The 27,979-nt window shown below is 34.9% G+C and overlaps 1 protein-coding gene across 2 annotated transcripts; it reads right to left on the bottom strand.

Annotated features, from left to right (window-relative positions):
- Positions 1-28: 28 nt before the first annotated feature.
- LOC135160557 (uncharacterized) lies at positions 29-27,979 on the bottom strand. 2 transcript variants are annotated; one of them, XM_064117205.1, is made up of 14 exons: positions 27,569-27,979; positions 18,682-18,810; positions 17,231-17,361; positions 16,807-16,933; positions 14,719-14,844; positions 14,026-14,258; positions 13,341-13,545; positions 12,460-12,620; positions 10,809-10,914; positions 9,652-9,774; positions 6,168-7,184; positions 5,094-5,729; positions 1,840-4,888; positions 29-1,405 (listed from the first exon to the last, which is right to left on the bottom strand). In XM_064117205.1, the coding sequence occupies exons 2-14, from the start codon at positions 18,799-18,801 to the stop codon at positions 1,260-1,262; spliced, it is 6,180 nt and encodes a 2,059-aa protein (XP_063973275.1). In that variant the 5' UTR covers positions 18,802-18,810; positions 27,569-27,979; the 3' UTR covers positions 29-1,259. The 2 variants fall into 2 exon arrangements, with proteins under 2 accessions (XP_063973275.1, XP_063973276.1); XM_064117206.1 differs by lacking the exons at positions 10,809-10,914; positions 14,026-14,258; positions 14,719-14,844; ... (2 more) ...; positions 18,682-18,810; positions 27,569-27,979 and having other exon boundaries at positions 13,341-13,481.

Genomic DNA, 27,979 nt, shown 5'->3' with positions numbered 1-27,979 from the left:
TAACAGAAATTAATTAATAAAACGCTCATAACATTTCATATTATAATTTTATTGTCTCAGTAATATACTTGATAAAGTAACTCACGCGGTTAATACTCATAAAATTGGAGAAAAAAATTAGAACAACGAAAACCGCGACAATTTTTTTTAATTTCTCATTTTTATCAATCGTCATTTACTCTATCATCAATAAATAATAAATAAGCATGCTACTTAAATGCTCCATATCTTTTCCAAATTTTGCGTTACAATAAATGATGACAACTATCAAAATTAAAACAAAATATAGAAGGCAGGCGTGGGAAAAGAATGTTAACGAATAGGTACTAAAAAAACGTTCATTAATGTAGAATATAGTAATATAGAAAGACATTTGGCCTATTTGCTAAACAGGTAATATAATAATGATTTTTTTCATTTGAAGGACTGAATAATCGAACCTGCGTACATATTAAAAATTCAAAACTTTGAATAAATCTATCTCTTTTAAGCATTAAACTATTTATATATGTATAATGTGAGTCTCTATCTCACTCTCTATACTAAGTACAGTACGGATAATATATTTTTTTGGATTTTTCATTTTTCTTTACTAATTTAACTGTCTTGTGTAGTGAAATGAGCGAAAAAATTTCTGTAGAAATCAGTTAAAAGTACCTGAAATCCCCTTCATCTATTGACTCATTTTTACCACTGAAAAATAATTATTCAGAATATCAAATAGATTATTTGACTGTCCGGTGATTTTACGATATAAATTTTTTTCTCTAAAAAACTTGAGTGGGAATTCGTTAAAGGGGCTTTAAACGCGAGATTGTAAAAGTCATTCCAAATCTCTGTGAATATTACAATAGTATAATTGTCCCTTATTACTTCACCTAAAATAATTTAACAATTTTCATTTCATTAACAGAATACATAATTGCTTTTTTCCGTTTGGTTGCCATGAAGATCCTTAGTGATATTTGAGAGAGAGAGAGAGAAAACAAGTGATGTACACTTAGTCGTTAAGCCATTACCCATTCACAGGCTCTAGATATGATTCGAAAAACATTTTTTTAATAACTAAGAACCAAGAACATAAATCCTGAAAATTAATAACACATTTTAGATAGTTCCATTCACTACTGAATCACTCCTGATAATTAAGTTTCCAAAAGCACGTGGCATTCGTCTGCTGGGGTAAACGTCAACTTGCAAACATCTCAGCTTTATGGCGTTCAATGTAAAAAGAATTTTCGTTTTCCATGTTTGGGCGATTAGGAAGAGTCTTGATCAACGTGAGAAATTATTCCACCAGGACCTGGCAAAGTTGTACGACCCATAAGTGCGTAATCAATTTCACGAGCTGCCTGACGTCCTTCAGTTATCGCCCATACAACGAGTGACTGCCCTCGCCTGCAATCTGTTGAATTAAACAATATGACAGTTAATGAATAAATTATTAAACACTGTGATTACTTTCTCAGTGAAGGGTTTATCTCATAAGTCGTTAGAATCACGGCAATCATGAATTGGATCCATAAGTATTAATCATTGAATAACGTAGACAATAAATCGAGAAACTCCAGAGTAACAGAAAAAGGTCCTGATGAAAATTTCACTGTTTTAATCAAAAAAATTGAGTTCATTTTGACAAAATATTTCCTCAAAATAATAATATAGTCCTAATAAAATAATTTTATAGTAAAATCATTACAACATGACTAAATGTTTAAGATCAAATGGGCCTTTAAAACCCTGAAGAAGGTTTTTTCCCAAAAAAAATAACGGAACTCTTTTCTTTGTTATTAATTGGTTTCCCGAAGTATGAAAATTCATCCAAACTTGAATACCCACCTCCAGCTGCATAAATGCCCTCCAAACTGGTAGAATATTTTCCCCCGGGTGTCTCATAATTCCCCCTCCCATCCAACTTCATCTTCAGTTCCTCAGCAATATACTTCTCCGGTCCCAAGAATCCCATCGCCAGTAAAACAAGATCGCACTTATAAATCTTCTCCGAGTCCTCGACTTCCGCCATTTTCCATCTACCTGCCTCATCCTTCGTCCACTCAACAGTGACTGTCCTGATTCCCGTGACATTGCCCTCACCATCATCCAAAAATTCCTTGCTCAATGTGCTAAACTGCCTGGGATCATTACCAAATTTCAGTGCAACCTCCTCGTGTCCATAATCGACCTTGAAAACTCTCGGAAATTGTGGCCAAGGATTATCCTTTGCCCTCTTCTCACCAGGCTCAGGTAAAATTTCAAAAGTAGTAATAGACTTGGCCCCCTGTCTCAAACTCGTAGCAATACAATCACAGCCAGTATCTCCACCCCCAATAATAATCACATCCTTGTCTTTAGCCATTAATTTCATATTCAAAGGAGCCTCATTTCCCATCTGTTTCTTCTGCCAATGCTCCAAAAAGCTAACAGCAAAGTGAATTCCCTCCAGATGTCTTCCAGGTATTGGCAAATCCCTGGGCCACGTTGCACCAGTGCACAACAGTACAGCATCAAACTCCTTCATCAATTCTTCACTCGTAATGTCCTTTCCCACATTGACACCAGTCTTGAATACTATTCCCTCAGCAGCCATTAACGACACCCTCCTCTGGACCACTTGCTTCGATAGCTTCATCGTGGGAATTCCATACTGAAGCAATCCACCCACTCTGTCATTTCTCTCGAACACAGTGACAACGTGACCGGCCTTGTTGAGCTGTTGAGCAGCAGCAAGTCCAGCTGGACCACTGCCCACAATAGCTATTCTTTTACCAGTTCTTGATAGCGGTGGACAGGGAATGATCCAGCCCTGTTCAAATGCATGATCGATAATAGCACATTCGATGTTTTTTATGGTGACTGGAGGCTCTGATATACCTAGAACACAAGCGCCCTCACAGGGAGCTGGACAGACTCGGCCAGTGAATTCCGGGAAATTATTTGTCTGGAGGAGTTGTCGAAGAGCTTCCTGCCAGTTGGATTGGAATACCAAGTCATTCCATTTTGGAATGATGTTTCCCAAGGGGCATCCATGACTGCTCTGACAAAATGGTACTCCGCACTCCATACATCTGGCTGCTTGAACCTTCAGGCCCTTACGAACTCCCTGAAAATTGTAAATCTCACTCCAATCCTCCAGTCTCTTCTCCACCGGTCTATAATTCATCGTATGACGTTTGTACTTCATGAATCCTTTGATTTTATCCAATTTTTTCTGTGCAAGATCACCATCTTCGATGGAGTCCTCGATATCTTTAACGGATGATCCATTCTCCTTTCCATTCACAACAGGCTCAGGAGTTTCTTCAGCATCGGCCATCTGCTGAAGGGCTCGTTGATACTCATAAGGAAATACCTTAACAAATCTCGTTGTGGGTTCAGGCCACGTTACCAGGAGTTCCTCGGCGATCAGTGAACCAGTCTTTTCGACAAATTCTTCCAGTAATTTTTTCACGTATTTTATATCCTCCGGTTTGTTCAGAGGAAGAAGCTCCACCATTTCTGGATTACACTTGCTCTTGAAGGAGCCATCAACGTCCAAGACATAGGCAATACCTCCGGACATTCCAGCAGCAAAATTTCTGCCAGTTAATCCCAAAATAACTGCACAACCACCTGTCATGTACTCACAGCCATGATCTCCAACTCCTTCAACCACCACAACTGCACCAGAATTTCGAACACTGAATCTTTCAGCTGCTATACCTCGGAAATACGCCTTTCCTGATGTTGCTCCGTATAAACACACATTTCCGACGATTACGTTAGCTTCTGACAAAAATTCTGATTCCTTCGGGGGATAAATAACAATTTCACCACCACAGAGACCCTTTCCAACGTAATCATTGGCATCTCCCTCCAGAATCACGTGAATTCCATTAGTGAGAAATGCACAGAAGCTCTGACCTGCGGAGCCCTTCAGTCGAATATTAATACTATTGTCCGGAAGGCCAGCTTCACCCAACTGCTTTGAGATGTAGTAACTCAGGGTCGAGCCAAATGCTCGGGTCTCGTTATTTATTGTCATGTCGATGTTAACGATTTTCTGGGTATTGTTGAGAATGAGCTTGGCCTCCTCGATGAGAATATTATCGGGACGATTTTCCAATTGAAAGTCTTGTTTTATACTTCCACCACGAATGTTGGCACCTGGCCGAAGGTCGAGGGCTGAACGAAGGACATTTGACAGATCCAACATCTTTGCTTTCGATATGGTGATGTCTTCACGCATCTGGAGAAGATCCGTGCGACCAATTAAATCTTGGAATTTACGGACTCCGAGAGATGCCATATGACCTCGTATCTCTTCAGCCAGCATGAAAAAGAAATTGATGACATGTTCAGGTTTCCCAGCAAATTTCTTCCTCAAGACGGGATCTTGCGTTGCAATTCCCACAGGACAAGTATTCAAATGACACTTCCTCATCATTGTGCATCCCATAGCAATGAGTGGTGCAGTACTAAATCCAAATTCATCAGCCCCGAGGAGAGCTGCAACGATCACATCGAATCCAGTCCTCAGTTGTCCATCAGCTTGAACAATCATTCTTGATCTCAGATTATTCAGAGTCAAAATTTGATGAGTCTCAGCGACTCCCAACTCCCAGGGTAACCCAGCAGCCTTAATACCAGTCCAACTGCTGGCTCCAGTGCCACCATCATGCCCAGAGATCACCACATGCTCAGCCTTGCCTTTAGCAACTCCAGCAGCCACAACTCCCACTCCTACCTCAGACACTAATTTTACAGAAATTCGGGCGTTGGGATTTGCACATTTGAGATCATAAATCAGTTCAGCTAAATCCTCGATGGAGTAGATGTCGTGGTGAGGAGGTGGTGATATCAAACCCACTCCTGGAACCGAGTGACGAGTGGCTGCAATGTCCGCTGTCACCTGTAGAGAAATTAAACGTGTGATAATGAACACAGCAAAAAATGTAATTTATAAAGTTAAATTAATTAAAAAACAACTTAAGTTGATCGATTTTTTAAACACCTGAGTCACACAATGAAATGAAAAATTCATTTCTCATTTATTTAGTCATAATTTTGCCTTGTTTTCAACAAACAATGGTCATAGACTAAATTACAGTACCCACCTTGTATCCAGGAAGCTCTCCTCCTTCTCCTGGCTTAGCTCCTTGTGCCATTTTAATCTGCAAGTCATCAGCGTTTGCAAGATAGCTAGAAGTCACTCCAAATCTTCCACTAGCCACCTGTTTTATTGAAGACCGTTTGTTGAACTCTGGATCTTGATTCAAATATCTGTCTGCATTTTCACCACCTTCACCAGTATTTGATTTTCCGCCGATGCGATTCATCGCCACAGCAAGAGTAGAGTGAGCCTCCAGGGAAATACTTCCAAAGCTCATTGCACCAGTGGCAAATCGTTTCACAATCTCCGATGCTGCTTCAACTTCTTCAATAGGAACTGGATGATTTGATTTGCGAAGCTGCAATTGTCCTCTGAGTGTGCAAGCTTTCACAGATTCCATCGATGATTTTCTGTAATTCTCGTAGGCATTCGAGGATTTGAGCTCAACTGCTTCTTGTAAATTAGCAATACTCAGGGGATCGTTTATGTGCTTTTCACCTCCAGCTCGCCAGTGATAGACACCGGGATTGCGGAGGATATGACAATCGACCATCTGCTCGTAGTACATTAGGGAGTGACGCTCGTACCCTTCCTTTGCCAGGACTTCAAAGTCTACTCCTCCAATTCGTGATGGCGTTCCCTGAAATTTATCAATTTATCGGGTGAAAAAGGAAATTCCGACGATAATTACAGAGTTTCAGAAGTTATGGCGTCTCATTTTATGGTTGGAATCAGTCGAATCATAAATTGGATCCGTGGTTATAATCATTGAATGGAGGGATTTTTTTTATTCATTCATTAGATAGGGGAAAATGTCTACCAATGCAATGTGAGAAGTCTATGAAGCTGTAATTCAAGTCATCATTTAATTGATTAAGACGATTTTTTTTGTTATCGTGAAAAATCGAAATTTTCCAAAAACTAAGAATAATAAAATTGGATGGGGGAAGCAATTTTTTCTGACGGTGATAGATAGGGCCCAATAAGACCTTCATTTGCAAGAAAAGACTTTACTTTAGACCATTACGAAGTCTCCATTCGGCAGAGCAAACCAATAAAATAAAAATCTATAAATCACCTTGAAACATTTCTCAACAACAGTATCAGCCAATCCAACAGCCTCAAAGATCTGTGCACTTTTGTAAGATTGAAGTGTCGAAATGCCCATCTTAGCCATGACCTTAGCCAGTCCCCTTTCCATAGCCTCAGCATAGTTCTTCGCCATAATTTCGTCAGTCATCTCGGAATTGATAACCCCTTCATCCCTCAATCTCCTGGCAATCTCCAGTACCAGATAAGGACAAATAGCATCAGCTCCATATCCAAGTAAAACACACATGTGATGAACCTCCCTGGCTTCAGCAGTTTCAACGATCAGCCCCACCTTCATCCTCTGTCTCTCCTCAATCAAAAAATGATGAGTCGATCCAAGAGCAAGGCCCATGGAGACAGGAATTCTCTCAGGGCCTCCAAGACGATCAGAAAGGACTATGAGCTGATAGCCCTCCTTGGCAGCTTCATTAGCCTCTTCGTTGATGCGATCCAGGGTCTTCAGCAGACCACCGGGTCCAAGTGCTCTCTCATAAGTTACATCGATGACTTTTGTCCTCCAGCCTCGATAGCTCGTGTGCTTAATGACATCTAGATCATGCAGAGAAAGAATCGGGTTTGGAAGGAACAATCTGTGCACCTGGCGCTCATCAGGCTTCAGTATATTGCTCTCAGGACCAATTGGACACAGCAGAGACATCACAATCTTCTCCCTGAACGGATCAATCGGTGGATTTGTTACTTGAGCGAATAATTGCTTGAAGTAATCGTAGATCAGAGGTTGAAATTGGGACAGACAGGCTAGAGGTGCGTCGTTACCCATTGAACCGAGAGCTTCCTTTTTCGTGTTGATCATGGGAATCAGGAGGAGATTTATGGTCTCGATGGTATAGCTGTAGAGGCCCAGACGTCTGTCCGCTTCCAGCGCTCGATTCAGAATGCCCGGAACATTCAGACCGTTGGTGATACCCAGACCATTGGTGTGACCATTTCCCACTCCATTCTCCACTGGAGTATGAGCTGCACGGAGATCATCCAGGGAAATCTGTGAGCGGGAAAAATATTTGAGATTCTTTCACAGGGCTGCGAATTTAATCTGTGTAATTTGTGATTTTAACGTGCGAATTTAATGGTGAATGTGACAGGTGAGAGAAGTGGGTATTTTTTTTTGATTCTGTAATCGAGTGGATGTCAGAGTTGTTTCTGAATGGGTCGGCCTTCGAGATTGAGAGCGTTCGATCATCTCGTGACGGTGATCTCGCCGGTCTGATTCGCAATTTTTTATATGATTTATCTACCTCAACAAGACGTTACACATTTTTAAAAGTTTTCTTTTTTATTATTACGGTATTATCAACTTGGAAGATTTTTCTGTTCTTTTGAAGCGAATATCCGATTTTTTCTCAAATTGATTTCAAGATAGAACAGCACTTCGGAATTGTAGCTTCGAAAGCTACAATTTTTTCGATATCCCACAGCCATGTCGAACGGAAATGGGGTCATATAGTTGGAAAACCAAAATACGTGAAGATCATCTTTGAATTCGAATTTAAGGCGTCAAAAATATATAGGAAAAATAGAAACATTTTTTATTGATTGAATGCCGTTAAAATTAGTTATATTTTTGAAGAATTTTGTAGTTTTTCAAGATGTTTTCGAATTGCGACTTTTATTAAGCTCTTCCACGTCGATTTAAAAATACACATCAAAAATTTACGTTGATGTTCTCTAAAATTGTGTTTTTTGAAAACGAGACAATGGTAGCAACGTCAAATATATCGTAGGACATCCTAATCCTAACGAAACAAAAAATATTGAACTCTTCATATTTGAAAATTACAATCTAAAACTTATTTGAAGGCGTTATTTTTTGAGTGAATTATGTCGAAATTGTGGAATTCGCTTGTATTTTAAGTATTAAAGTTGAAGTTCTTCTTAATGATTCTAAATTGGCCAACCCAGTTAACATAATCACGAGCTAAATCTCAACTCAACAAATACAGGTGTACATCACCCACATTTTCATGGTATTTTAATTTGACCACATTATTTCACCATAATATGTTTCGAAATAATTCGTGAATATGCAAACTTTACATGCAATAAACTGGTGAATAAGATTTTCCCATTAGAAACAACTCTATCAGTTGGTTTTCCCAATTGTATAATGGAACAAAGCAAAAACATTTTGTTTTCATCCCCTCAATTACAGAATGAAATCCATTGATACCAAAGCCAATACTAAATAACAGCCAGTGATCATAATGACAGTATTGTTGTCTGTTGCTGACCTTTCCCCCTCCACAAGTGCAGTAAAAATTTTCCCAAAATTGGGTAAAGAATGAAAAGACCAGGGTATGGATAAAAATAAAATAAAAATCTAGAGCATTCTATTACAATAAAAAAGGGGATACACCAATAAAATAAAATCCGACAAATAAAAACCAAATTATTGAAATTACACACATAATTCAACGTTTTTATCGACGTTTGCTTTTTTGGTATTTTGAACTCACCCTCTGCGTTAAACACCAATGTCGCCAGCACACAGGTAAATTGGAAGAAACAAATTACTCTGAATTAATTAATGGCCTGATTGATTAAATTTTGGTAATCGTTAATAAATTTTTCGTTATTTGAGAAACATTGATGAATACCAATGGAGTTGTTTTTACTCGATCTTCATAACATTGCAACAGCACCAACTCAACGATCGATGTGATGAATGTATGATAATGTTTCACGAAACAAGCAGTACAAATTGTTATGCAAATTAAGGAAAACAATGATGTGAGAAATACCATTGCTGCGATTGCTCGGAAATGAACGCTAATAGTCTATTTTTTAATCGGAATGGCCGTATCCATATGTACTTTTACAATTAATAATTTTCCATAGTCTTCTTGAGTATATCAAGTAATTTCATGAATAAAAAATAATAATAATGGCATACAAGTATTGTTTACAGTAGAAAATTAAGTGTTTTTGAATTAATTATCTAAATTGTTGATTGTTTCCAAAAATTACGATTTTTTAATTATTTCATCAATATAGAACATTATTTTAAAATGTGTGGAAAATAACAGAATACCCACTAATAGTTGAGTATTTTTATTTCTAAAGTTGCAACTTGTGATTATTTCAATTTCTGGAATTTTTATATTCGACAAATGCTTTTTTAAAAATATGTTTTGTTTCCTCTCAGTGAGATGCACAAAAAAATACGAATGGATACATTAAACTTTATCAGAATTCACAAACAAACAAGTTTACATGAAACAATCAAGTGCATCTACTGTTGTTCATGAAATTCTTCTTATTCATTAATGATAAAATCTATTAAATCTCCAGCAGTCTTAAAAAAAATCCTCTCAAGAGTAATTTTTCTTCTCAGCATAAAAGTCTTTCCTCACATCATATTGATAATTATCGATTAATAATGTATCATAAAGCATCGCACACAGTAATCGTGCGACGATTAGATATTCAATGAAGATAAACGTAATTGTTACCTGCTCCTTGAGCCATTTAGAATGTGGCCTACTCCTGGCAATTTGCAGTTTCAGCTCAACATCCTGGATGATTGTTTTTTCTTCAGTGTCAACGAGGAGCATTCTGCCAGGCTTCAAACGACTCTGTAAATAAATACCAATGTTCCTAATGATTATTCCAAATAAATTGACGAAATTCCTGATTGAAAATCATAAATGAACAGTTAATAATGAAAAAACAGCACTGGATGACGGTCCTACAGATCTATACAAACCCATTCCCTAAATTATTAAATAAAATACCAATACATGAGTAAATTAATGATCATTACAAAAAAAAGTTAAAAAAAAATTGCATACAACAAAATTGCATTATAATGACTTCCCTATCCACGTGAACGATCAAAAAATTCATGATTCAATAGCTTTCTGTTTCCACAGATTGAAAAATAGAACAAACAATTAACAATTTCATGTACATCGGATCATTATTTCAGTTGAATTCGAGTGGAAACAAAATGCCAGCACATTTTTTTTTCATTAAAATTCATTGCAAATAATAATTCCCTTCAACAATTCAATAATTTTTCTCATAAAGGTAATTATTCAGCGATTAGCAATTATTCCATTTGTAGATTCCCCAAAACAATACAAAATAACTGTCTAAAAAAAAATATACGTATGTGATAACAAGACAAACAAAAAAATCATTTTCATCTGGATAAAAAAATGTTTAAATTCCAGAGGACAATCACGTCGTTATGCTCATTCCTCATCTGCAATCCCTACATGGCCATCTTTAATAATCGACATATGTAATGAGGGGGAAGGGAATAATTATATCCTGCATTAAAAGTTGTCCGTCGATATTCCTAAAAGGCTGAAAGGATAAAATAACTAATAAAGTTATTAAGAGAAAAAAAATTGCTAAAAAAATTGATGATGGATTGATGCGTCTGTTGATTGGCATGTTCATCGGTTCATTAGTTAATTAGCTTCCAAATGATGCCCAGAACAAATATGGAACAGCAGCGAGCGTTGGCCCAGGTTTAATTATCGATTCTTTTTTTTTTTGTTTTATGTTTCTTTTTTTGTTTGTTCGTTCGTTCGTTTGTTTATTTTTTTTTTTTCATGTCAAGTCTTCACTTTTCGGCTGCTGTAATTCCTTCATCTTTTACCTTCAGGACAACATTGCTGGGCGGAGTGTCATAGACGCCCACTTCAGACGCCATCACCATCATGTTATCCTTAGTGACGTAGAAGCGCGATGGGCGCAGGCCATTTCTGCCAAACAAAAAATTTAAAAATGTCTTTTGTATTACCACCATTGTCGATTATCACTTGTCTTTTATTAATTCTCGATGAATTAATTGAGCTGATATCGTTTGCCATCGTCCTGGCACTGTACTTAAGAAAATAGACATCTTGTGTCTTTGGTTTTTATTTCTATTTGTTTGGTTCTTTTTGTTTCCTTTTACCTTGTACAACACTCGCCACATAGTTGAATTAATTTATTAGACACTAATTGAAATGGAGAATAATATGTTGAGGATTTCATGGTTGTTTTTCATAAATTGTTGATGTTTTCTTTGCAGAGGAGACTTTCGCGAAGAGTAATTTCAATGCATTAGGCCAAATAAAAATGAGAAAATCCCAAGTGTAAATTAAATTCTACTATAATTTGTTTCTGATAGTCATGTTGGTTGATATCATACCATATTTAATCATAAAAATAATGTTGATTTTAAGAAAAATTAATAAAATCTGAAAAACGACGGGCATTCAGCCAAAAAGAAATCAAATCCTCTCGTAGTTATACTAAATAAAACGAATTGTGATTCTACAAGAGATTATGCGTAAATATTCACTATGGAATCATGCTTCAAATAAAATTCACTCGACAAAACAAATTTTTCCTGTCACTGTAGCGTCTAAAAAAAGTGAGATCTTAAAATTGAGACAGAATAAACGCATTACTGACGAAAAAAGAAGATATTTCTATAAACATGAATTATATTGATATCAACCAACTGATTTTTATAGTAGAAAACTCATTGTCTATTAATCATTGCCAGACAATGCTTGAAACCTTTTGTATTCTCAAATTTATTAAAAGAAAAACCTAATTTTGCAAGCTAGACGCCTTCCCCGTACGCGATTACAATCGGAAAAGGTTAAAAAATCAAATAATTGTGCAACAATTGGATTACCTGAACGTTTAGTTCACGATTTGACCTAAAATGTTGTAATTTGAATAACAATTTATGCTCTGAAGACGAGATTAAACTTGATTGGATATTTTGATTTTTTTAAAGAGCCCATGATATCCTCAATAGATTTCCATTAGATATTTGCTGAGTGGCAGAAGATCGTCCAGTCGTACTCCCGTTTCAGTCTTAATCAACTAAATATTTAGATTGAAATTATAGATAAGATAATTTCGGTCAACTTGATTGAATTAATTAACATTCACATTGTTTGGTCCGACCCCCTGCAACTCAGCATTTATATTTTTTTATTAACAATTAATTAAAAGAAATCAATAGAAATAGATAAATTCGCTGGTACAGCACCAAGATACTCGTTTATTCCCTCGTCTTTCATAACCATCCTGAGGAACCATTCTCAATCTAGACTTTTATCCTGATTACTTTCAATTTTTTCATTACAATTGGTAAGTGCTATGTGGTACTCTCGATCCACGGCCGTGGAGGTAGTGCTGTATCAAGATATTCATGGGTTTTTGGATTCTATGATTTTTATGTAAAATTTGTTTCTTTTCTATAAAACTCTTTGGCCTGTTTCTGGCTGAATAAAAGATAAGTCTACCTGTCCAAAATAGCTCCAACATAGCGGCCATCGGTGAAGGTGAGAAGAGCTGGTCCATCCCAGGGTTCCATTGCACATGCAGCCCAGTGGTAGAAATCGCGCTTCTCCGTTGCCATTGTCAGATCATTCTGCCACGCTTCCGGAACCATTGTCATCACTGCCTGTAAAGGGAATAATAAATGCAGGTGAGATGATAAAAGACTCATGTATTTTTAGATAAATTGGCTTGAAACCACTGGAAGTTGTATTAAAATTTTGAAAGTTGGTGAAAAGGGACAAATACATTCGAACGTTAAAGGGTTTTCAAATCTCATGAAGGGAGAGAATCACTGATTTCATCGATTTGGCCAAATTTCAACATCACAGGGGCGACTTATTTTTTAATTTTTATTTAATGAGTTGAAGCAATCCAAATTTGGATTCCTGAAATCGTTTAGTGGCTCCTTTTCAACTTTTAATCGCTATACTATATTTGTACGAAAATCTTCTGAATTATTAAAGTGAACCAAAGTTAATTAAAACGAATATTATTTTAGAATTAAAAAAAAAACTATTCACTTGAAATAAATCACTCTAAATTCCAAGCGCAGTACTCGCTAATGAAACTAAATGATGTACCTCCTACAACGTTTGCACAACTAGTAGAACAAATAATTATGCATTTGCCGCTAAATATTGGTTCACCAAATGATCCGTTAATCAACAACGTAAATGATGTTATCAACAAACTACCTGTCCGTCCCTTCAAATCTCATAATCTTTCAGTTGCATGCCACATAATACCCCCTCCCCCTCCCACAAATCGAAGATAAAATGCACTAGAGATTATTTATTTTTTTTATAGATTTTTTAACATCTTTAAAATAGAACTTTATTTTTACCTCCGGTAAGGTACGTTCCCCAGCCATGACTAGAAACTCGAGTACACAATCAGCGGATCCAGAGTCAGAAAGGTTTGGCTCAACGACTGGGTACAAATCCTTGAGTTTATCACCAAAAATATCACTTTTCATAACACCCTCACGAGCCTTCATAGCATTCACGTTTCCACGGAGAGTATTAATTTCTCCATTGTGTGCGAGCATCCTGAAATTAAATAAATGTGTTAAATGATTTTATGTCATGAGAATGATTATAGAACACAGAGAAAAATGTAGTAAACCGGAAGAATCAATTTTTAAAAAGAAAAAAGTTTCATCATATTGACCGCACTTTTGTCGTAGGAACGCACATTAAAACGGCTGTTTTCAATTGATTGTATTGAAACGACGTTCTCGAGGAATCTGAAACTCCGCACAAGACTTCAGGACATTTCTAGAAATGTCAAAAAAAATTGCTAATTTGACAGCATTTTTACGTCTCCCCTGAACATCGTTAAGACTTTTGGAAAAAATGGTTTCAGCCTCGTCGTAAATATGTTTCTACAATTGAAATTGAAATATACAGTTCTGCATTCGTATCGAGCAATTGTTTTCATGACAATGTATAGAAAAGGAATGTCTCAGACATGCAAAGCGTGACGAATAATCCTGTACTGTTTGGTATTGAAATATGCTGAGAATTTACCTGAGAGGATGAGCTCTCTCCCAACTTGGAAATGTATTAGTCGAGAATCGCGTGTGTACCAGGGCGAGATAAGTCTCAAACTTGGGATTTTTCAGATCAGTAAAATACAGCCACAATTGATCAGCAGTGAACTGACCCTTATAGACAACTGTCCTCAGGGATAAGGAGCAGATGTAGTATCGTATACCAGGCTGGGGTATAGTGTGCGACGAGCGTTTTCGCAGCACAAACACCTGGAATCAATGACATTCTCATAAGTGAAAAATCAATCAACAATCGAAGGTACAATAAATTCATTTGAAAGGCAAATGAGCACAACAAAATTGCGTAATGAAGGCTTCACGCGTGAACGCAGGTTGATAAGAAAATACAAAAATCGGATAAAGTTAAACTTCATATTTTTATCGTGTAATTGCGTAATTGTCTCGACAATAAGTGATATTGGGAATGAATGTCAAAAGCTGTTTCTCAGCCTGAAAAAGGTCTGTTGACATGTTATTAAGAGATAACTTTTTGTGAACGGACTTGATATTTAATCTACCAAAAATTCCACATCAATTTGTTGAATTCTAATCATATAATTACTAAGATTGATTATTATCGGGTTAAGTAGAAAATTCACGACGACGTAATATTTTATTTCTGTATTATTTGAAGCATTCAAGAAGTTATTTAATTATTTTGGTTCTGTACCTGACGGTTGAGGAGTTCCTCATCTTGTTCACCAGTAACGAATACCTGGCGCATGTAAGGCTCGCATTTTCGTGCCACTTGACCAATGTGAGAATTGTCTGTTGGCACATCACGCCAACAAATGACCTGTAAAAATAAAAAAATTTATTTCAATTATCACTGAAGGCTGCAAAGTAACCAGTCGACGTCAATAGAGATGATATAACCAAAAAATTGAGAAGTAATGGAAGATGATTAAATAATAACTTCACTGAGATAAGAGATAAGCCTTCACTTCTCTTTAATAAGAAAAAAATCATTTGGGCCATTCCGCGGCTTCTATAGAAACTGTCGAGAGTTTTTTTTCGCAGAATTGTTTAAATTATGTGAAATGTACCTAATTATATGAAATGACATTTTTTCTACGGTGAAATAGAAATTTAGTAAAACGAAACGATTACTTCTTAACTCAACCACTCGGTCTTGTTCGATAATTCTAACGGAATAATTCATTGATTCAACGATATATTTCATGCTTCGATCAAATGAGGGTTCGAATCTATCGTATATTAGTTCGTATTCCCTGAATATTTCATCGAATTTTAATTGTTATTTGAATGTATCGTCTGTCGTTGATCTGAAAACTTATTGCAGGCGATATCAATGGAATCGCGCGCAATAACATATTTTTAATGGAATAAAGACCCATTTTTACTGGAGTGTTCCATTATTTACGGTCTATTGTAAAACCACTGTGAAAATGAAAAATTAAAACGTTGAAACAATAGAATTCTATTGTTATACGAAAGAATATACAGTCAACAAAATATATTTCGTTAAATTTACCATATTTTTCTTTCAATGTAGCCATGACCCACTATTAATGTAATTTTCTTTCTCCATCGTAACTTAAAATCGTTAATCTCCCACTGCCCACAAATTATTTATTAACGAATGTGATTATACGATCGTCATGAAACTTAAATTAAACACAGAGCATTTCCTGACGAATGTGATTATAGAATCGTTAGAAAATTCATATTCGTCAGAAAATATAATGTGGAGCTGATGATGAAACATATTTAGTGATCAATCAATTAGATGTCCATTTCTGATGAGAAAGTTCTATGAACCCTATCGCAAATTACGGAGTAAACAGAAATACGAGTGTTACTACTCTTCAGCTTTTATTTCTTGTTGGCCTCACTAGTCCATAACAGGTAAAATTAGTGAAAAGAATTTTCTGTCAATCAGTATTAATTACTAACGTTCAAACAAACATAATTTTGCAGTTAATATTAGTGATCGATTGGTGACATTTATTTAATTGGATGAAGAAACATGTTTGTGAGAATAAATAATGTACTTGATTTTTATTAGCTAAGAGATTACCGTCTTCAGAAATTCATTGATTTATTAAGATGGCATCGAGTTGTAACTCCTCATGTTTCTTCACCAGAATGAAATTGTATAAGACCGATTGTGACAATTCTACATAAATTGCGTTCTACCCGAGGTACAACAATTTCAATTTAAAAATCTTCTTTCTTCAGAGAAGATCATGTCGAATTTACCCAATGTATTTTATCTAATTTTTTATCGATTAGTGAGAGTAGAACATTTTGGAAATTTCCATTACGTAGAAATAATTATTTCATTGCTGTCATAAATGCAGGTGAATAGACTCCAAGAATTTCTCTACTCAATAAATGTAAATGTATTTAAAAAATAAATACTACGTATTTAGCGTAAGCTTTCAGCCATTTAAAATAGGTTCGAACAATCTCCTTTTCCGAGAACAATACTTCAATAAACATAATTTGATCTACCATTGAATTTTCAAAGTAATACGTAACATTTTGGTTTAAGAAACTGTCGCCAATGTCTTCTCAATTTTCATCTTTTTTTTTTTTCAATTTCCGAAAAACCCTGAGACTAGATGGACATAAAAAAAGATATATTTGTTCTCGTCAATGTTATCAACCCTAAATAAATGAGAAGATAATGGCAGTAAGTCTGTAATTAATTGAATATTTTCGGGAAAAGAGCAATTCATCTACAGTTCGTTGAAAAAAAATCTTTTTCATAAAAATGTCACAACATAATTACCTTCAAGTTGCATTCTGCTGCGAGCTTCTCGAAAGCAGCCTCGGTCGTCGTATGAGTTCTCTTATCAAGGAATAAAATACCCGTGGCATATTTTCCAAACTCGGGTAGCTGAATTCCCTGTTTTTCACTGCAAATGAGAAAAAAAAATGAAAGCATACGTAATCTGAAATTAAAAAAACTTATCTGTTCTCAGTTATTTTGTAATAAAACAACATGAGATAAGAAACATGTCAGTGGACCCCCCACAGATTCATGTTTTATTTTCCCCCCACCATAATTATGATAAACTTGTCTTATCAGTGACTCCTCACTCTCTATACGTAAAGACAATTGCGCAAGTTTCGTTCACAAGTTTTTATGTGACGTACACAAGCACAACCATAGCATTTTAATATGTTCTATTGGTGTGAACAAGACAACAAACCGTATTTCTTCTGCGTAGTAGTCATGAGGAATCGCACAGAGAACACCAGCACCATCTCCAGTATCGTTATCACAGGCGCATGCACCTCTGTGGTTCATACGAGCTGAAAGAGTCTCAGCATCACTTACAATCTGAAATGAATAAATTGATTAATAGGTCACTTGTATGAAGCTCAATTCTTTCTGATGTTTCTTAATTCACACATTGAACGTAACATATGGGCAGCTAAATGGCGAAAATTATTAAAGAATACTGGTTTCATCATAGTCAAGGCCCGGTTGCAGAGGATCACGTGCAAACTTTTGCGAAAATGGGTTTATTAGAATGAAAAACATAATTATCAGCCGAGGGAAACAATAAACGAAGAAAGGTCATTTTGGGTTTGGTTACTATCAAATAATTATATATCGATTGTCAAATATTGATTTTTCGAGTTTTTTTTTGACAAATTGGAGACAATTTTTTTACGAATGGCCACAGTAGTTATGTGATTATCGACATGTTATTGAAGTGTATGGATATCTTGTATCTTGTATATCTTGTATACCATCAATAAATTGATGGGGAGCCTTCGAATGGTATTTACAATAGGTTTTTGTTATTAATTTATATCTATTAAACATATATATCGATCTAAATAGGAAAATTAAGAAAAATCAACGAACCTTAGTTTGTTTGTTTCTATCATTTACCCTATTTTATTCAATTGATATGATAGAGGACATCACAACGAAAATTTTTAGATAAAGAAAAATGATTTCAATTCAGTCAATTCTGAGATATTCCACATAGTCATTTTACACTAAAAATTGTATGTCTACGAAGCTAGTCCTTCAATTACGCTCCTGGTCAATACCATTCTTGTAGTTATGAAAGCTAGATCTCTTCGTGACAATTATCATATCTCCATTTTCCAGTAGACTCATAATTGAGTTACCAAGAACTTCGAATATCGACATAATTTTCACTCAACATTCCTTTTCCTTTACGATACTGATAAGGAAGACAAACACAAGGATTTCATCGGATTATCATGCAAATATCTTGAACCCAACAGTTTTCGGGAGAATTACTTAAGAGATAATTTACGAAGGTTAAACAAATTTCGAGTTACGATATTGATCTCGAGGTATGCATGCCTCTTTGCTTTTTTTTAATGTCGCAAGAATTTTTCCTTGAAATTTTGTACTGAAGTAATAAAAGGAGGTAATTGCCTTTACTTAGGATGAGTAATCATTGAAAAGCTCATAAACGGAAGAGAATATCAGAATTTGAATGAAAAAATCTCTTTTTCAGATCATCACGTTGCTCTCTAAAAAAGATTCTAAGGAAAATTTTGATATCCGTTCCTATTTATGATTTTTCTAATTGAAAACGCACGTCTGTGGAAATGTATTTCCCTCGTTTTACCGTCTCACTAGGGAATTACAAACAAAATCTAATTAGTGTACCTTATGCGATCTTTTTCCATCGATAGCGACGATAAAACCAACACCACAAGCATCCTTTTCTAAACTCGGGTCATAAAGACCCTGCTTTACCGGAAGAGACCACGGATCACCAGAGCTCATATTCGTAATCTGAAATCAAAACAAAGTTCATATGAGAATAGGTAGACAACATCAATTATATGACTGACAGGGTAAAGGGAATATTATCAATCAAATTTGTTAGAAAATTATTTTAACAAAATTTTGGTTAATAATTCAATTGTAATGTAATTCCATTGAGCATTCAAGAGACTTGGAATCGATATTTCCATGAAATTTAGCAAGAAAAATACTCCATTGACAATTCTTCTTAATAAATTTTTCTCAATTAATTGTCATTGGGCAATTCTTCTTAATAAATGTCGTAGAATTTGGCCGAATTGTCGATTGCCAATTCTTGTTCTGAAATACAGTAGATTCAGAGACACAATTGAGCCCGGAAATGGAATAATAAAATTGTTTTTCCTCAGTAAAGTACAAAAATAGTACGCAGACGAAAATATCGAGTAATCTCGGCAAACTGATTTGCAATTGGTTTGAGGTACATTGCCAATTCACATGAGCATTCGCAATTTACCGTCCAATGATCCTTATCATTTTCCAACGATAACGATTTCATTAAAAATTAATAATCCAACAAAAGCAAATTAAAAATCAATTCGAACAGCTGGAGTGATGTGACATTCTATGAATTGGTTTGTCACATAATTGCATTTGTCGTCGTCAATGACTCAAATTCATGATTATAAATTTTTATGATGATAAACCGGATGATTGATAAGTGTGACAGTGTGCTCATGTTATACAGAAAAGAGAAAAATTCAATAATCCGAACGTGAAATCAACGCAAATTAATTTTACCTCATAAAAGACTAATCAGTATCGCTACTTGGCTTTTAATGAGTCTCCACTCTCTCAAATTATTCTTAAAATATCTCCGATTGGATGAGTAACAAACGTCTCAAGATTCGAGACAGACTTTGTATTTCTTTCATCTTAATCTATTTCCAATTAACACTGACTCAAATAATCTCCCGAATGAAGTCCGATAAATAGAATAAATTCATTGGACAATGGACCATTTCAATTTCCAATTCAACAATTTTTAATGCTAAACCCACATAACTTGGTGCGAGGAGATCGTTTTTTTTGTTGCTAAATCATTGTTTGCAAATTAAAAAAGTGAAAATCACTCATATTTACTAATTTATCATGTCTTCTCATTTTAAGAATACGCATTTGCGTAATTTTTGCGTTCTCGAATGCTAAAATCAGACATTAAAAATGCCCTCCTCCCCCCAAAGTGACTTTTGGCACAAATGTTTTAATTCGATATCATTCCCTCCTTCGCAATTAAATGTCTGATTCCGCAAATGAATTGTAGAATTGAGACAAAAAATGCAATTCATCTCTCCCAGACGTCCCGATACCATTTATTTCCACTCAATCGTTGTTTAAATAACATCAATCATTCATTAGCGATACTTTGTAATTGTGATAAAAAAAATAATCAACAGTCGAATGAAAACACAATAAGAATATGCTAATAGGATGCAAAGTGCAATTGCAATTAGCCCCTTGTGAAATTTATAGCCACGAGAAACCCTACGATTGAGGAATTTATTCGTTCTATTTATACTCAGTGCGCATATAATTTCCATGACGCATCAGCTGACAGTTCATTGCGTCTTACCCAGTCGCTTATCGGTTTTTGTTATCGTAAACCGTCTGGAGATTTTGTGTTTCAAAATCGCAAAACGGTGGCTTATCGCTGTAATAAAATTACGTAAATGTTTTGCATAAAATGAAAAATTGCCAAAATTCTGTCAGACAAGGTTTCTTTATGGTAACATTGTTGTATCTGTTGACAAATCAATAATTCGCTACAAGATATGAAATAATGATCAAATACAAATCGAAGGGAATAGAGCAATGATTGAGCTCATGTTTAATACCATTCGTTGGAGCAATAAAATGAAGATATCGTTCCAATTTCAAGTTGATAGTTTAACTATTTTATGCAACTAATTAACGGTATTGCAACTAAGTATAGAGACGTACCGATTCTTAACAAATAACCTTTATTATCTAGCAACGTAAGTACCTTAGTTCTTACATATTTTCTAAAAGGGAACACTTAAGTGCTCTTTGCCTTTATCTGTGATTTCCCGAATAAATATCCTAATCCGAATTCTCCTATCTACAATTTCCTAAATAAACTTCATAAATGAGTTTTTCCTCACTAATTGCAAGCAGCTGTCTAAACGCAGTGCAGGACAGAACATCCCTTAGAAGATAAGCATTTGTGACAAATAATATATGCGCCTGTAACACCCAGAGCATCATCAATCCTATCCTGATTTCTCCAGAATATAGTACTCAGTTATAACGTGGATCATCTTTGAAAAATTGTAATACTTTCATTAAAATAAAAGAAGTTTTACAAAGTTAATTATTTCAATCGTGGAATACAACAGATTTTTTTGGGGGCTGAGACTACCAACAATTTTTCCTTCTCAAAAACAGAAAAGTCACAATAACTGTGATTTCTTCCGAAGTTCACTTTTCCATTTTTGGTTGATCTCAATAAATTTCCGATCATAACAAAAAAGATGAAAAGAAAAAAAATCAATATCTTACTTTATTTTGGAGATATTTCGAAGAAATGATTTATAAACAAATTACGATTTCTCAAAAACGAATTGATTGATCGAGCTGAATTTGAGTCCAAAGTTACCTCCAACTCTTAACTATGATCTGAGAAATTTTCAAATCTTTTGGAATTATTTTACCCACCTATATCTTTTGTTAATTAAAAAATGGCTAAAAAAATTGTAATTTTACATTTAAGACCATTTTACATCGGTTCAAAGCATAATTCTATTTTTTTTTTGGCCGGGACTGAACGATTTCGATGCTTCCATTCGGAAACAAACAAATCTTTCCCTCTAGCCAACCGTAACCCTGAGCAACATCATCGCTTTCAACGTCCAATCTCCAATATTTGATATATCAATCACATTGAAACATTTTGTTTTTTCCCCTCCTGTTTTTCAAGATAGCAAGTTTACTTTGACATTGCAGAACCACTCAGACGAATAGGCCGACGCTCCCCTCTCTTATTCCTGATATTTCTGATTCGTAATAGTACCATCTAAATGAGTCATCAATAAATCCCCCTCTCTATCTCTTTTCACCACCAAAAATCGTCCACCAATTAACTAAGAAATTATCTACCATTTTACATTACTTCTTTGATATTGAAATAAAAATCCCCGAATATTCTCCTTCTCGTGTTATCGATTTCTTATCAAAAATATTTCTCTTGCACATAAGACGGTAATTCACCGAATCCACACAGATACTTATTGATTCTTTAGTTCAATGGAAGTGTAATCTGATATACTTATTGATATACTCTTATTTCCGGCGAATATTAAACCTCAGATATTTCTACTCTACCTTGATAAGTGTTGTAGATAGAAATCTGATAATTCGATCTGTTCACTCACGGTCGACTGATATTTTCGTTGTGTTAGTTACTATATAGATATGACTATACCTCTAATATTGTACATTATCAGTAAATTAAAATGCTTGAAGAATATCGATGTCTAGACAATTCGGTTATCAAAACCTATTTATTTTGAAATATTGAGTGCATATTTGGCATTCAGTTATTCAATAGTACTATTGATAATTGAATATAGTTCACACTGAGAAAAAAAAATGATGAAATCTAGTTACATTCTATATGCATTCATTTGAACTTCATGTACATTCTTACTGCATTAATTTAACAGGAAAAAACATATTGGAAAAATCATTCGGAAACTCGCCATCAATTTATTGGTGGCAAAGAAAATATTCTCATAGATTGTAATAACTCATCTACAGTCGCATAACTGCCTTCGTCTATTGATTCCAAATTTATCTCACACAATGCAATTCACTAATTTGAGCCTGAGACAGTTTAAATGCGTGTTCTAATTTAAATTGTGAAAGGTAATTAATAATTGTGACCGAAGTTTAGTTTCTAGTGAATATGAGAACTTAAAGCTGACTTCCTTTTTTTTTCAAGTCAAATTTTGTGAATTTTTCATTCAATTGTACTGATTGATTTGATTTTTTTTCGTAAAAAACGTAGAACTCAAAGAAGTTTTGATCAAACTTTCCTTACTTTCCCTAGATTCGGAGAATTTAACTTATAAATATCGTTGAAAATATTTTTAGTTGAAAGGATATAAACACTTACGTTAGTGTTAATGTATTCGGAGTTTATACTGTCCAGATATTTGTTATTATCGTTTGCAGATTGTAATAATTCAAGTTTTTTCACGCATAAGAACACCATTTTTTCTTACAATGGAATGTGGAACTTATATTCCAGTTTACAGTTTATTGCTCGAGAATAGTTTGTTTACTGCGTCAGCTAATTTGCGATACTTCCTTGTCGACGTAGGAAGGCCAGTGCTGAACTGCTAGTGCGGGTTGCATTGATGGGGTGCGAAGGAAGTAAAAGTTTGGTTGTTCGGGAATCAGAACATGTTCTGCCTCAAAATCTTGATAAAGACCACAAAATAATTCTAAAAATTCTAATAACAATAAGAATTTGGTGGCGATTAATTTAGAAATATTTTGATGAAGAGCGGAGGACATACTTAAGGACATTTTTTGCGGATTGTAAAATTTTGTTTAAAAAAATGACCGTCAACCGCGCCTATGATAGACATTCCATCATTAGTATTAACGTTAATGGTCTTTGGTTACTTAAGTACTTTTTATTACTTATTACTTAAGTACTTTTTATGTTGGTGATTTTTTCAAGTTCTTACACTCTCATTAGTAATGGGCCTTCAAATGACTCTGTCATAATTACATTACTAAATAAACACGCAGGCGACTGCAGTTATGCGACGTTGATGTATTGGAATGTATTGGTATCTTTTGTTTGCAATCAATCGATTGATGGGGAGCTTCCGAGTGGTTTTTACAATATGTTTTTTGCCCATAATTCATAGCTATGAAGAATGTATACAGATCTAAATATAAAAATATCTAATTATTTGACTAAACAATCGTCATTTGTTATTTCTATCATTTTTCCTATTTTATTTAATTGATTGTGATAAAAGACATCAAGACAAAAATTTTCAGACATAAAAAAACGAATTCGATCCAGTCAATTGTGAAATATTGCCCACAATCATTTTACACAATACAATTGAATATCAACGCACGTAATTGTTTAATTACGACGAGAGGAAGATCTCGTTGGAGTTTTAAATTAATAAAAGGATTATGGCTCGAGTGAGAGAGTGAACAACATTTTTTTTTTCAAAAAACAGAAAAGAGACAATAGCTATGATTTCTTCCAGAATTCACTCTCCAATTTTTGATTCATTTCAACAGATTCAATGATAACAAAAAAGTGATACCTTGCTTAGCTTGGAGATATTAAAAAAAAGATTTATAAACAAATAAGGGTTCGTGAAAACGACTTGGCCGATCGAGCTAAATCTGAGCCCAAAGATAGTCTCAACTCTTATCTACTATCTCACAAAATTTCAAATTTTTGGAATTTTTTTACCAACGAATTTCTAATTTGATATTGAGTCGGCCTATTCCTCTTGATTGCGGTGGAAAACATCAAGGGAAACATTCTGTAGACTGAAGAGAAGTTGAAAAACGTATTCTTTATCGTGTATCTCTGTCATGAATCTCGATGAATTCGATCGCCATATCAATTCGTCGATTCTGTAACAACTTCCGGAAATACATTTACGATTGCACGGTAACAGGCCAATCTTGAATCATCATCATCAATCATCGATAATTCACCATCTTTAGCTTTGTCGTATTTCACAAATTGACATGTATTGAGTTGATAACATGATTGATCTGTCTTTTTATTAAAATAGAACAATGACAATGCGTGACTACTTTACCAAATTCACAATCATGTGACTATTTAGTTACTTGATGCTTTGTCGCATTTAAACTGCTTAAATTGACCAGATGCACACAGAAAAAATTAATCGTAAAATACCAGAGTTAAAACGTTAATTATGATTTCAAACTCGCAAATCACGAGTTCCTGTCTCGTAAATTACGATTTCGAGCTACTTCAGAGTTGTTTTCGATGGTAGGATTGTTATGAACCGCGAAATGTTCTGGAAATAGAGGGAATCCCAAAGATTTTGATAATTTTGCTTATGAGACAGCGAATGATCGTATCACCAGAGGAAAAATTGCGTAGTTCAACACAATTATCCATTTTTTAAATCGTATTTGCAGATTATTTTGGGCCCTCCATGAATACTGATTCAAATATTTCGACACGTGACGTTTTCCCAACTTTTTGATACGTCATAACAGAAAATTAATATCTCAACCTGGATTTACCATTTCTTAATTAATAAACCAAAAATTGCACCGATTGTTTCGCCATTTAAAAAGATTGTTTTATGTAACTATGTGATTAGTTCTCATTTCTAACATAATCAACATTTAAACAACAACTAAATAGTAATATTTCCGAAAAATTTCAACTACTAAAATTATTACTGATATATTCACTCTTCCGTGATTAATTTTCTCTGGTATTCTGAGTAAGTCTCAATAATAATTTGATTTACTTGCACTTTAGAGTTGTGTAATAAAACGATGGCGATTGCAAGAATAAGGGTTCTTTTAACTGCTACCGTTTATTCGATTAATATCGCTGATATTGACCGTGCAATAAACTAGAGGAGAAGGGACACAGCAAAATATGATTGCAGCCCACGCTGCCCTCGGTTCGGGCGGCAATTTATATTTACCAGAATAGTATATTTTGTTACGAGACGGAAATAGTGCATTTCGTCATTAAGCCAAACCCAAATTTTCTGGCGAATATGAGTTAGCAGCCCTAGACGAAGACGAGAACTGTAATCCTATGAACTGCAAAAGCTACTTTGACCTATCTCGTGAACAATATTTTTCATGACAACGCAGGGAAATGCGGCATTTTACGCACGCGAAGCTGACAAAACAGAATATTATGTCATGAGACGATAAAAATATCATCCGACGAATGTGACTTTATTATTTAAATCGAAGACGAGTTCGATGATGTTTTTATTGTCTGGCGTTGAGGAAAAACATTGATTTTGCCAAATATTTATTTACTTCAGAGAAGGATTTGGTTTTTCAATATCGTAGTTTTCAACTCGGGTCAGTGGTAGACAGTTCTGATTAGATCTCAAGAATGTTAATTATATTCTTTTAGAACATGATCCTGTTCATTATAACCTTGAGGGAACTCTTTCAATAATTATTCCTTTTTAAAAGAATGTGACGGTTTATGCGATGCAGAACAAAGTACATATTATATATTATGTATTATATTAGATTTTAATTTTCGCAATTAAAAAACTCACGTAACGTTTTGTATCACAGTTTCATTGTGCTAGGGTATCATATGATATAATGGTACACTTTTTCACGAAATCAAATTGAATGAAATATGTGTTTTCTATATGTTATATGTACACTATACATTATAAATTTAATAGAACCTTTTGAAGCTGTAAAAAATGTTTCTTTTTACGTCAAAATATGCACTCGTTTTTTTATATGTGTAATTTCACTAAACTGTTTCCATAAAAAAATGTTAAAATATTTTCAACTATTTGTGTAAAAAGAATTCCATATTTTTAATGTGATTACGTGATTAAAATGGAGGATTGAATCATTGATTCTGAGAGCTCCAAACAAAAATCTCATGATTCGAGCACATGGGGGGAGGGGTCAAATCCATGGGATATTTTTTTTTTAATAATTATTTGAATGTATCGCATTCCGTCGATAACTTTTAATGTTAAAATGAAATTATATTTTCATACGAACGGACATTCATCCAACAAAACATATCCCCTAAAATCTACGTATTGTTCTCTCACTGCACGCACCAGGGCGACGCATTCTACGACGCAGAAGTTGCAAAAAAAATTATTATTCAGAAAATGCTCTTCAAATTCGTCACTATCTCCCCCCTTATCTATTCTCCCACATGTTTTGTCGTGTATCCATTAACATTCCGTAAAACCATTATACTGTTAACGTTCCATTTGCATAAACAATAAGGAACCTTCGAACAAAAACCCAAGAATTTCCCTGAACTTCTTGAATAAATCCAAAATCGTCTGCCAATTACCAACGAACGCAACAATCACATTCTCAAAAACACTCACAAATTAATGAATTTAACCGTCGAGACGTCTATCCGTTGAACCTATTGATTTTCCTCACGAGTACATAAATCCATGTAACCAACGTCTCGTTTATATACAGAAAACGTCGAGAGGTTCAGTCTCTCTGGGGCTGAGCACATTAACAAGATGTCGGCGTTTGAAAAAAAAAAGGCATCACTCTCTCCTCTAGAACCCCTGGACGCTTCTACCCTCGTCCCTCAAAAAAAAAATTGTAAACTTAAAAATACTTTCCCCACGTTCTCCTGCATTCCTCTGTTAATAAAATACCAATAGTGAGAAGCCGGCGCCCACATACCGACGTTCTACCGGTCGATTTCCCACAATTCCATCGAATACCCCCCCAACTACCCACCATTTAACCCCATACACCTATTGAAAAAAAAAACCGGTTGCAGGATTTTTTGCAAAAACTGGCTCAACCATATTACATAATCTTTTCCTTCTCAGTAACAAGGAAAATAATTTTTTTTTTTAATTTTGAAGAAACGTGGTGGTAATTATTGTCCGTGCCTGCGCCACGCGGCAGGGGAGGTGTCTCGAATTTGTAATAAATAATGTAATTAGTTTAACGATGAAAATACAATCGACATTACCTCCTCAGTGTAATGAGCACAGCGTTCGGCCTCGGTATGACAATCAGCAGCTTCAGATGTTGGTCGTAGTTATCAAATAAATGGATTAATAAATTCAAGTTGACACGATTGATGAATTTTCGTCTGATGCACTGGCACCACCACTCCCCCCCGAACAGTTCGTCCTCACGTGGTAAATTGATTTTTCTTTGCTCTATTTATTCTAGTCTCTGTTGCAAAATGTTCTCACAGATTTCAAGGATTGTGTTGTTCGATCAATGGCGTCGGTAGTCGATTTCTTTTTGTATTGTAAATTGAATACTGACGGTTTCGTTGATGGTGCGTTATGTTGGATATTCTATGCTGTATTGAAGGGGTTCGGAGAACAGTGTTACTAATACACGACCAATGACGCACTGAGGGAGCTTTGCT

This window comes from Diachasmimorpha longicaudata, chromosome 3, assembly GCF_034640455.1.
Source record: "Diachasmimorpha longicaudata isolate KC_UGA_2023 chromosome 3, iyDiaLong2, whole genome shotgun sequence".
Lineage (NCBI taxonomy): Eukaryota > Metazoa > Arthropoda > Insecta > Hymenoptera > Braconidae > Diachasmimorpha > Diachasmimorpha longicaudata.
Note: the sequence above shows the minus strand (reverse complement) of the source record. Positions and strands in the feature narration are given on the sequence as shown.

Coding starts and splice junctions, on each gene's coding strand:
- LOC135160557 (XM_064117205.1), bottom strand. CDS start 18,801: ATGAGCTCTGGTGATCCGTGGTCTCTTCCGGTAAAGCAGGGTCTTTAT. Junction 16,934..17,230: donor TACTACGCAGAAGAAATACG/GTTTGTTGTCTT, acceptor TCTCATTTGCAG/TGAAAAACAGGGAATTCAGC. Junction 14,259..14,718: donor AGGAACTCCTCAACCGTCAG/GTACAGAACCAA, acceptor CATTGATTCCAG/GTGTTTGTGCTGCGAAAACG.